Here is a 12,167-nt window from a genome sequence, read left to right as displayed (position 1 = left end):
GCTTTGAGTATTTGGGATTTTCAAGGGTGCACCCAACACAACAACAGTGGGGTTTTCTAGTATACCCTCCAATGTTGTTTTTGTCAATTTTATATCAATTACAGGTCCCTAAATAATACATTGTGGCCCATATTCTACCAATTTCCAACCAACAAATGTGTTTCACCCTATCAGCTCTACCAATTTCCAACCAACAAATGTGTTTCACCCTATCAGCTCTACCAATTTCCAACCAACAAATGTGTTTCACCCTATCAGCTCTAATGTTAAATTAAATAGGGCAATGCAACCGAACCTGGTCAAAGGATATTGGATTCTATGCTATTTTTGTTATTTGTCCATTTGTTGAGGCATTCAAAATAGTTTTTACATTATGATGGTAATAGATCCAACTGAGCTATCGTTCCCTAAGAATATATGTATAACTTGATTTTGTGAGTGTTTTGTGAAGGGGACCAACCCCACACTGATTTCTATTATTTCCATATCCGTAGCAGTAAATTAGTTTGAACTAAAAAGCCTATTCTATAGCCTCTAGTAAGCTTCTGATTCTGTCAATGCTCCATATTCTTTCCATAATTGCCACTTCCCAATTCCCCCGCCTCTCTCTGCTTCCATTAATCAGCTAACAGATTGTGTTTAAATTTGTTAACAAAACCATACCTAATATTTTTCCTTTCATTTTCTTTCTCCTATTTCTTTATTTGGATCGAGTGTGTGCGTTGAGACATCGAAGAGTGCAAAGCATTGAAAAGAGAAAGGAAAAGGAGAGTAAGCTATGAACATTCCTTTTATGATTTTGTGTACTGATGTGGGAGAAAGAAAGATATAGTTAGATGTCTCTAGGATCAACAAATATCCCTGCTGATGAAGGTGGAGATTTGATCCAATTACACTCATCCCCTTCCAAATCTCTCAGCTTCTTGATGCACCATAAGTCTTCATTCCATGAAAATCTTCTCCAATGGGGTATGGCGGCTCTCACAGGATCCTGTTGGCCTACCTCTGCTACCACCGCCCCACATCCCACATCATCCTTAGCCATGTTATGCACGAATCTACATAGAAACTTCATCAGCCGTGGCGCTTCACTTCCTCTCATGGATAGTCCATACAAGAAATACACACCAAATTGACTGAACACGTCTGGAAATGAAGGTAATCTAAGCCATGGTAGCCATGAATCCAACACTCTACTCCCCATGCAACATGCATAAGTTAGCTTAGACACTCCCTTAACCTGCAACTTGAAAACTTCTTTAGTGTTCCACACACTCAACACTGCAAAGCTCTGAGGAAGAATCCCAGTTTCAGGGTTCCAATTAGGAAGCAGCTTCTTAGGAACTGCCATGAAAGTGCCCAAGCTAAGCTTGTTGGACAAAATGGCGTCAATGTCCATGGGGAAGAGCTCCGCATTTGCAAAGAGTTGGCGATAAATTTTAACTCCAACGTGCGGGGGAATGCGCACAATGGCAACCCCTGAGCTTATTGGCTTGTAGTGAGCATGGACAGGCTGAACCAACACTGTGGGGGATCTGAATTTTGTGTATGAAAACTTGTGTGTAAACATGTTGATGCAGGGCTGGTTAGCGCATTCTGTTGCTATATATGCATAGTCTGCACCCTTTTGCTTGCACCATTTCTCTAGATGTTCAACTAGTTTTGTGCCAACTCCTAGCCTCCTGCATTGCATAACATAGCATAACGTTTAACAATATCATACCATTGTAGAGATTTGTGATTCCAAATAGTAAGAAACATCGACAAACCTGTGAGTAGTAGAGACCCTTAAGCCCAAAATATAAGCGAGGTTCAGGGGATGATGAGAATGGCCTGTTGTGACATGTTTGATACATCCTCTTATAACACCAACGATATCTCTTGCTTCTCCATACTCTGCAACCTGTGAGACAATTCCCAAAAAAGCTTCCTATTTAAAAGGTACCACTTAAAATACACATACAAATAAATGAGCATTTACCAGCATGAGGTGCAAAGGGAAGTGGCGAATGCGGCAAATAGGATCACCCAGAAGATCGGTGAAAATAGAAGCCTTCCCTTTCTGTCCGACATCACACTGCCTCTCCAGCTTCTCCACCGCCACCTTATCACTCTCTTCACAGTATGCTCTCACTACAATCAAATTATTACTATTTTGCTCTGTAATGATTTGTAGCCTATATTCATCAGCTATCTTCTGCACCATAGCTTTGTTTGACAGAGGAGGAAAGCTCTAGTTTTAGGGGATTGTGCTTGGAGCTTCAACCCCACCATTTCCCTTATTTATACACCATTTTAGAAACTTTAATTAAGTGGGTCTCACCTTAATCCACGTTTTAAGATGGATTGAATTCATTAATCATGTTCTCCTAATGACTATGAATCATTTAATTATTTCTTCAATTATTGTTTCATTACCTCCTTTATATTCAACAAGAATATAAGGTTATAAAACAGAGAGATACTTCGAAAAGCCCCTCGCATTTATATATTTTAACCCCACTTGGTGGCTATGATGAGACCTTCATGATGCCCATGGTGATGCCAATTATGATCCGCTCAATCTCGTCCAGGTGCTGTTTCATTCGGCAATCGTGTCGAAGGAATGAATCATGGGTCTCCACAGTGAATGTGTATTATGATCAATCTCTTAATTGGCCGATGTGGGACTCCCTCTCAACTAAAACAACTAGATTTATGGCGTTGAGATAAGTTCGTGGAAATTAAGGCGGTGCATAGGATGACGAGTTGTGAAAAACATTTCTTTTTAGGGGAAAAGAGAATTTGATTTGAAATTTTGGTGGATTCGGGTCTGTGTCACCAACTTTGTTTCACAGACATGTCTTCAAAGACAGAGAAACAAAACATGGTTAATATAAGAAACCTGAAAGCAAAATTTGGAGAAGGGGATGTTCAGATAAATGTGAATATATTGGCATTATCTAAACTTCTAACACACAAAACAAATGTTTGTTGTGAAGTCAAATCAAATCAACCCAAGAATACGTTAGAATATGAATAAAGTTTCACATCAATTATGGGTCACCAATAGTCGATTTGTCCACTTTTTTTTTACGTAAAGCTATTGACAAGTCCACAGCCACTACTAGTAGATGTTGTCCACTTTGACTCGTTACATATCATCTCACGTTTTTAAAACTCATCTACTAGGGAGATGTTTTTACACTCTTGTAAGGAATATTTCGTTCCGTTCTCTCGTAACAACTCTTGCTTAATTTTGTTTTATGAGTGATTTCTAGCCATATCTATTATAACCTTCTCTTGCATAATGGATACTGAGAATTCTTTGATTAAAAAAACTATCTTACTAGATCACTCTTTGATAGAGCGGGAATTCTTTAATATATGTTAAAGGTACTAATTTGATTAAATATATATATATTCTCTCACGAAATTCTCTTTGGCTTTATTAATTTAACGGGAAAAAGAATGAATGCAATGAGAATGAGAATTTCAATCTACATTAAGGATTTGATAGCTACCTGCGTTCCATTCTTTACCTAATCAACCCTAATCTCGAGAGGTATTTAAATGGATAAATATGCCGAGCCACTAGTGAGAATTCTCCTAGCTTAGGCTAGGGCTTTAATTTTTTTTTTTTTTTTTTTTTTTCTTTTTCTTTGGAAAAGTTAGCCACCTAGCTAGGGTTGATATGGTTGATTAAAGAACATAAAATAAATATAATGAATCAAAAGTAGAGCCGTCACCAACATTATAGACTTATATTATTTTAATCTCAAAAAGAACTGAATTGGTTGTATCTGTATATGAATATCTCCCACCTTTAATTTTAAATATTTCATATACATTATTCTCTTGCATAAAGTTTTAAAAAATTAAATTTAATTAATTAGATTTATATATTCTTGTTCACACACCACTTTTGGCACATATATTATATTTCATCTTAGAATGTTCGATATATCTTTCCTAATTTTCAATATTTAAAAATAAATACACATTCTGATTGGATATCCATGAAAAAACAAAATTAATTAAAGAGGGGTGACATCATATACTAATCACCTTATTATTTTTTTTATTTTTTATTTTTCTTTCCTTTTAAATAATTTAATTCTACGGGATATTATTCTTTGGCTTACGTCTTTTTCTTTAAGATGACATGTTAAATATTCGACTACAAAGATTTATATATTTTACAAACAATAATGTTGACTAGCTATGGTATATATTCTTCTTTTAAGGTTCGAGATAGCTCTACTTTCATAACTGTTTTTTAAAATTTTGATATGAAAGGATTTGTACGAAGTTAAAGAATCTTATCAATTTGGGTTGAGGAATAATTTTATTTGTTTTGAAAAGTTTTAAAGGATCTTGTCTAGAAAATTTCGGGATAATTCTACTTTTAGAAATGTGCCTGAGAACTTTGATGTGTGATGATTTGTATATATATATATATATATTTTAAAAAAAAAGGTGGATAAGTATGAAAACATTTTAGGAAGTATGGAAAATAGAATGAAACCTAAACAAAAAAAAATAGTATAATTTTAGGATGATAATGGTAATTACAAATGAAGTAAATAATAATATGTATAAAATAGGTCAAAGTGAATTGTTGAGGGTGAAGGAGTGGATTTACCTGTTGAGTGCTTACGCTTTCATGTCTACAACTCAGTTCTTCCGATTGTTACAGAGATAAACTTAATGCAGAATATGAACTAAACCGATCACAGGAATACCAGTTACAGTACCTATTATCCAATCGGAATCCTTCCAGTAATCTCGGCCAGTAAATGAATGATTATTTAAAGTATATAATTGGTAGGCCATTAATTGTTTTTGGCGTAAACTTTATATTTGTAGCATAGAGAAATTTAATTTGAACTCCAAATAATTAGATCCACGGCTAAAGTAGTGGTGGATTCAATATTAAAACATAGTCCTTAGGCCCATGTACCCTCCATCCATAATTACAAATTTAGAAATTCAATTCTGCCTCTCTCTCTTCTTAAAAAATTCAATTCACTCCTGACCTACTTAAATTAAGATCGGATAGCTCCACCCTCTCTAATACATAAAGATTCTAATCAACCATCCTGTACACATATGATTAGTTTTCAAAAATCATCAATCAATATCAAGCGGTTAAAATCAAAATTCTGGTCCCCTTTCGAAACAAAAAATAAAAATATAGGCTCACCCGTACGCTGACCTTGGTGGCTAATACCCAATCCCACACTGTCTAATTACCACAAAATCAATATATCACATGCAATCAAATCATGTTAAACATAGGTCTTACAATAATTTAACAATACATGATGTATAACCAATCATATATCAATCACATGTATACCTATTTAACAGATTTAAAAACCAAAAGTATTTTGCTCCAAACCTCTTTTGAATGGGTTCATTCATAACTTAGAATAATTGGAACTTCATAATTTGTGTTGTCCAACCTCATTCAACTCATAGGAGATTAGTCCATTTTCTTATACACGACCACAAGAAGTGTCATGACATTCCTTGTTTGATAGCATTTATTACAGGAGAACTTCAAGAGATGCAAATGCATGTCCTAACTATCTGCAAAATCTAACATACAAGCACGTAACATGTCTTCTTGAATTTGGTTCATGTAGTCAATCTTACCATCTCATTGAGTGTTCGAATTCCAACTACATACTTAATAGTCATAAGAAATAATAAATTATAATGGGAATTAATAAATTATAGTGGGAATTGTAGCAATGAGGACATAATCAACTTTGGATGCCAAAAGTTAATGGCAGCACATTCCACATTCGAGATAGACATCAAGCTTACAATCAACTTGGCTACCCTTATTCTTTCTTATCATTTATTGCTAAAATATATATATATATATATATATATATTATAAAATAATACTTTTTTTTCTTTTAATTCCCATTATAAACTTAAAAGGGACATCACTTTTTTTCCTTCTTCTTTTCCATATCTACCTCTTGGAATATTCACAATTAAATATAAGTAGATATTAATAAAATAAATTATATCATAATTCATTAATTTCATTTACTCTAATATATAAACGACTAAATTTGGATTTTATTAAGTGAGAAAGTAATATAGAATATTGAGTGTTTGGATTAAAAAAAGTATATATATATATATTTTGTAGCACATTAAAGTCATTAATCTAAATAGAAAATTCCTAAATTAATCCCCGTTTTAATTATATCTTTTAATCCAATATTTAAATAAAAATATGTCCAAGTTTGATTTAATTTTTGTTTTAAAAAAATAGCACCATAAATGTGTGGAGGAGCATGTGTCAAGTAATTAAAGCCTCCTTAAAGTTTGTAAATCATAATTAATAGAAAAGGCGATGCTTTGGAGATTTTTATTCATTTTTTTTATATTAAATAAATGTTTAAAAAATGTTGAAAGTCGTTTTATTTTGTCAACTGCCGAAAGCTACAGCTGGGTTCCCCACCGCTGAGTCTTAGTTATTTATTTATTTATTTATTTATTTTTGGTTACATAAATAATTATCTAAACATTTTGTGAAGTGTGATGGTTTAATGATCATGTGGCACTAAGTTGATATCCAAATCTTGGTTTTAAATTCATAATCTTTTTTAATGGATACATCTAATTGTGGCCCAACGCACTCTTTATGGGCCATAACCCAATTATGGCCCAATAACTTTAAACCCGACTCCCACCACTTGGGCCCATGGCCCGTACCAGTCAAAGGGGCTACTCTGCATCTTCTTCTTCCTGGGATCATTTTCCCGAGAAAGTGGAGAGAATATTCGGCGAGAAAACTATGAGAATGGGTATTTCGACAAAAATTGGAAATGGCTACCGATTCATGGCGTTCTGCAAGTTGCTTCACCTCCTCTCCATCTTCCACGTCTCCTACTTCTCAAGTTGCTTCTGGCCTCTCATCACCTTCCGAAAGTTCTTGAACTTCAGGTATCTCCTTCTCTCCCTCTCTCTCTGATGTGCTAGTCTGCTTCGAATGTAGCAATTTATTGGTGCATTTTGCTTGCTAAGCCATATCACAGTGTTCTACGCTGTTAAATCTCGAGGAAGTTAAATTTGGGCGTTTTGTAATTTACAACTATGTTTGTGTACCTGTGCGTGCGTATTTTTAGAATGAATTTAATGATTAAAGTTCCCTTAATAGCTTAAACTTATTGGATTGGGAGATATTTGCAGTGTGGAGATAATTGTTAGTTTGGGATGGCTTTTGAGCAGTTTAACGAAAGTAAAATGCATTTGAAGTGAAAGTTTTCTTATAGAATTTTCATGATCACTTTTGATTTTTTAGCCAAAAACAATGAAAAATTGTAGAAACTACATTTTACCCTTCCAAATTCAACCCGTTCTAATGTTGGAACCCTTGGCAATCTTTGGAGCTTTAGTTGAGTTTTCTTCTTTTTGAAAGAATGAATGGTTGCGTTGTACCAAAATGCAACTATCGGAGTGAAGCACTTGGTGGAGACCAGCCTGATCAAAAGTTTATAGAGTTCACAAAGAAAAACTATGTAATTAGGTAAACAAACAAAAGATTAAGATCTTATTTAGTTTTAGGACAGCCTCAAAGAAAGTATAAGGGTAACATTATCTGTTCTCCCAGGATCCATTTGCACCCAACCTTTCTTTTGGAACACTTTCCTGTTTCCAACACTGCCAATGAAACACAGAAAACAAGAGACTACTTTCATCAGTATGTAGGAAGCATTTCGAGCCTTTTTGCTTGTCATTCTTGGGCTCCTTACAATAGACTCTGTTCTGGACATGGGGATTCAATTTTAGAATGCACATTGAATACAAGGAAGATCCTGCAACAAGGGCAAGGCCTCAAAGTTAAATTTGTGAGAAAGTAATCTTGGAAGATCCAAACAATGAATCAATATGAGGACAGTGTGGGCTGCTTCGAGTATCCATTAGCCTGGTAATGACCCCAAGATCAAAACTCTTGAAAATTTCAATGTTATCTCGGTTTGAGCTATTATTTTGCTAATAATTTGAAGAACTACCAGGAGTAAGAGCTTTGCCACCTTTTTTCCTGAAAAGAAAAAAAAAAAAAAAAAAAAAAAAAAAGGAAAAAACTCTTGAAATTTTGGGTTCTCTTCATTATGATGCCAGCTCTTGTTCAAGTCTTCTGGAAACTTGAAATCTAGAAAATGAGTATACTTTCTTTACTTGTAATTCACTTTAACAGCTTAGTTGTTGAGATCGTTAAAAGCCAAGCAGGAACTTTATTCTTGTCAACCTTTTGAAATCCTGTGGATTGTGAATCTGAAATGAAATCCTGTGGATTCTGAAAGGGCTAAAAGGAATCCTAGTATATATTTTCAAGGCCATAACATATATACAGTTGAACGCTAGTGGATTCTTACTCATTGACAGAAAGACACGTCATGTTCTTCAATTCAAGATCTTGAAGATTTGTCTCTGACATTCAAATGTCAAAATTATTGTTAGATTTTATAACTGCACTGCTTGGTATGGTATTTAGTAGATGGGAATGAGAGAGGTATTGTTATAATTTCCCAAGATTACAGTCTGATCATTAAAAGGTAAGCCATGAGACTTTTCCTTTAAAGTTTTGGTTTGATTTTATCAAAACAAAGACAACTGAGGGAGGGGAGATCTAAGCTCAATAAATGGTTGGTTGTTCAAAGATTGTGGCTAAGATTTGGGTCTTCCTTTGGTTGGACAACTTTTTTTCTGTTGATGTTGGTTTTGTTGACTATGTTGGATGTTTGTCTCAGCCCAGTTTGGATGCTTTTGGGATGGTTCATTAGTTGTAGCTTCTTTTCACATTTTTTTAGTTTTAGTTCCATAAACAATATTATAAATTTGATCACTTTACAAAGTCTTTTCAGATTTTTTTAATTTGTTTTTTGGTAATTGATGTTAAAATTTTAAATTTTAAAATTTGGAAACTTATTTAGAACCATTTTAAAGCTATTCTAAGAAAAAAAAAAAAAAAAAAGTGGTAATTAAAGTTTAAAAATCACAATCAAGTTATTCAAAAAAAAACTTCCAAGATTCAATTAGACTTACAGTTTGTCAATTTAAGCAGGTTAAGACATCTATTATTAAACAAAAAGTATTCTTTCATCTCTTCTATTCATAATGTAATCAACTAAAAATAATTGAGAATACGTCGGCTAGCTTTAGTCTAAGATAAAACAATAGGTTCTCTTTTCAATCACACGTCACATTCAAATACATAGAAATTTACTAAAAGAAATTGACTTATAGAGGTCTCCGCCAAAGTTCAAATCTAGATTTCAAGCAAATTGTTCCATTTTAATAACTTTCAATTCAAATCTAGATTCAAGCAAATTATTCCATTTTAATAACTTTCTATTATCAGAAACTTACTAAAAGAAATTGACTTATAGAGGTCTGGGCCAAAGTTCGAATCTAGATACAAGCAAATTATTCCATTCTAATAACTTTTTATTTCCGAAAAAAATGAATTATAATATAAGAAATTGGAAAAAAAAAATTAATACAAATTGGAAAACTTATTTATTTATTTTTGAGTTGAACAAATAAGTTAGTAGATTTAAATGTGTGTTTTATTTTTAAAGATAGAAGATATAGTTTGTGAGGTTGGATCACAGAGAATACATATTCAAATTCATTGAATTGATTGAAGAATTTGGGCATTACAAATTGAAACAAGAATTTGGTGGGAGAATTTTTTGTGTTTCTTTCTTTTTCAAAAATCTCAGTACTATCTTCCCATCTCCAAAAATCGGTCAAATCTTCTCTTCTTCTGTGTGTATTTACAGATTAATCTCATGGAGAATTCGCCCCATTCTTAAACCCCAATACTCCAATCCAGATTAATTAATGTTGGAAAATCTTTCCCGATATCGCCGCCGCTAGCGCCGCCGTAAAATTGGGATCTTTTGTCAACGAAGAAGCCATCTGTTCGACGAGAAACTTTTGCACTTCCGGCGACTCAAATCTTGGGTTGGAAATCGTTTTAGCTTCTGTCGTCGGTTTGGGCGGCGCAGACAAGGATCTCGGAGCTGCCGTGAGCGGCGCCGGAGCTATGCTGACAGAACGGGCGGAAGTGGGGTCGATCTGAGATGCTTGTGGATGGTTATGTTCGCCTTCATATGTGGCCACCAGAACTGATTGATCTTCTACACTTCTTTGAACCTGCAAATTCAAATTTCATAATCAAACCATGTCCAAAATTTCAAACAAAACTCAAAGATTTTAAGTAATATTGTTAAATTTACCTTCTTCTTGACAGGGCAGGTTGGGGCAAAAGAGCATTTGAAATAAGCTCTAGGACAAGGATTATCTCTAGTGACCTTTTGGCCATATTTCCTCCATTGATATCCATCTTTAACGACCTCCAAATTCAAATCAAGAACATAGGTAAGTTCATCTCCCATTTTGAAAAGTGGGTTTGTTTTTTGGGGGTAAGAACTCACCAGATTTGAATCAGAAGCTCCAATTTTGACTTGAACTGTCGTGATTTTAGCAGATTTGTTAATGGTTTCCTGTTTTGGTTCCTTGAAAGAGTCTTCATCAGTTGAGCTACTCTCAGAACTCTCAGATTTCCTCTTCTTTGAAGAACAACAAATCTCCTTTTCTCCACTTTTGTTCATCTGTTCCATCAAATGCCCTCTCAAAGTGTTGTAATTTTCACACACAACAGACAACATTTCAGTCAATTTCTTGTTCTCTGCATTCACCCTCTTCAATTCCTCCATTAAAGCTCCAGTCTGAAATTCAAAAACAGAAACAACTCCATCATTAAAAACAACACAAACTCTCTGTTTGGGAACCCAGGATTTGAAATGAATCAAACACACCCACCTCTTCTTTCACAGAAACCTTCCTCTCAACCTCCATGTAATTCCTCTCCTTCTGCAGAAACAAAAAGAAAAACAAAACCCCTCAAGAACAGTCCGAGAGAAACAGAGAAGCAAAGGAACAGAGATTGAGGGCTCTCCACTCACCGGAGCGTCGCCGGAGAATCTGAGCGGTTGAAGGTTGAGATCTAGAGAAGTGTCAACAGAATCCAACCAAGAAGAATAAGCGGCCATGAGGGGGGAAGTTTAAAAGAAGAAAAGGTAGGATTTTGGGAAGACCCAGATGGGGTTGGGAGAGGATATATAAGAAGTGGGAGTGGGAATTTGAGAGAAGAGGTTCTGGTTTGGTGTGCGGATTTTGGCATATTTGAATGAATGAATGAATGAATGGAAGGAAGGAAGGAGGGAAGGAAGGGGAAAGAGGGCCATGTCGGTCGGATTCAAAGTCAATCAACAACTCGTGCTTCATTGTTCAATCTAATTAGTAATAAAGATAGAATGGGCCCTTTACAGGTATTTTGAGGAGAAAATCTTTATCCATCTTTCGATCTTTCTTTGAATTAGCTCACGTATCACTCCATTCCAACAATCTTCAACAAATTCTACCAAAGTCTAATAGGTTTTTAAAACCTCCTTTTATAACCATTTAATTTTTACAATTTCTACTTCGGTCATGTAATCGACTGTGAATGATTGTATTCAACTTCTTTATGGATTTGTTTGCTTTTCTAAGATTGTTTTCACATTTCTCAAGTCAAATTTTTGAAAAGTAACAAACAAGTACTCACTCTAGTTTAATAATTTTTTTAAAAACATAAATTTATAAACTATACTCTTTCCCGTAGGTTTTTATGTTTTGTTATTTTCTTTGTACTTGTATTTCCAAAGACCCAAGTCAAGTTTTAAAGTAAAAAAAGTAGTTTTTTTTTTTTTTTTTTTTAAAAATTTGAAAAGTGTGGTAAGAAAATTGGAAAGAAACAAAAGAATTTCAAATTTTAATTTCGCCCTTTATCATGACTTGGACTCGTTGCATACTTTGATCGGCTACAGCCCAAATAGCATTTCTTACTGCGGTTTGAGCAAATGGTGTCCTTCTTCTTGGACTTTTGAATCCACAAGCACCAGAGGATCAAAAAAATTACCCAACCCTGTACATCTATAACCATCACAATTGTATTGTTGAAACTTGCTTGAAAATGTTTTTTTTTTTTTTTTGTAAATAAAATAATTAGAGATGTTTTTCTCTGAATTTAACTTCAATATAAAGAGATTTTTGTTACATATTTGCGATAAAGTTAGAAATTACGATGAAATTGAGTCGTCGGTCAAGTA

The 12,167-nt window shown here is 34.2% G+C and overlaps 2 protein-coding genes and 1 long non-coding RNA gene across 3 annotated transcripts; 1 reads left to right on the top strand and 2 right to left on the bottom strand.

The window, feature by feature from the left end:
• Positions 1-767: 767 nt before the first annotated feature.
• Positions 768-2,353, bottom strand: LOC111441611 (probable N-acetyltransferase HLS1). Its single transcript, XM_023078662.1, has 3 exons — positions 1,982-2,353; positions 1,770-1,903; positions 768-1,682 (listed from the first exon to the last, which is right to left on the bottom strand). Exons 1-3 carry the CDS (start codon positions 2,204-2,206, stop codon positions 833-835), a joined length of 1,209 nt encoding a protein of 402 aa, XP_022934430.1. The 5' UTR covers positions 2,207-2,353; the 3' UTR covers positions 768-832.
• A 4,445-nt stretch (positions 2,354-6,798) lies between these two features.
• On the top strand, positions 6,799-10,252 carry LOC111441614. Its single transcript, XR_002710196.1, has 2 exons — positions 6,799-6,951; positions 9,795-10,252. It is a non-coding gene; the product is annotated as an uncharacterized LOC111441614 (long non-coding RNA).
• On the bottom strand, positions 9,613-11,245 carry LOC111441612 (probable WRKY transcription factor 40). Its single transcript, XM_023078663.1, has 5 exons — positions 10,983-11,245; positions 10,840-10,890; positions 10,452-10,745; positions 10,254-10,370; positions 9,613-10,170 (listed from the first exon to the last, which is right to left on the bottom strand). Exons 1-5 carry the CDS (start codon positions 11,067-11,069, stop codon positions 9,853-9,855), a joined length of 867 nt encoding a protein of 288 aa, XP_022934431.1. The 5' UTR covers positions 11,070-11,245; the 3' UTR covers positions 9,613-9,852.
• Between the last annotated feature and the right edge of the window lie 922 nt (positions 11,246-12,167).

This window comes from Cucurbita moschata, unplaced genomic scaffold (assembly GCF_002738365.1).
Source record: "Cucurbita moschata cultivar Rifu unplaced genomic scaffold, Cmos_1.0 Cmo_Scf00004, whole genome shotgun sequence".
In the NCBI taxonomy this organism is placed as follows: domain Eukaryota; kingdom Viridiplantae; phylum Streptophyta; class Magnoliopsida; order Cucurbitales; family Cucurbitaceae; genus Cucurbita; species Cucurbita moschata.
The sequence above is the reverse complement of the archived record's forward strand: the minus strand, read 5'-3'. Positions and strand labels throughout refer to the sequence as shown.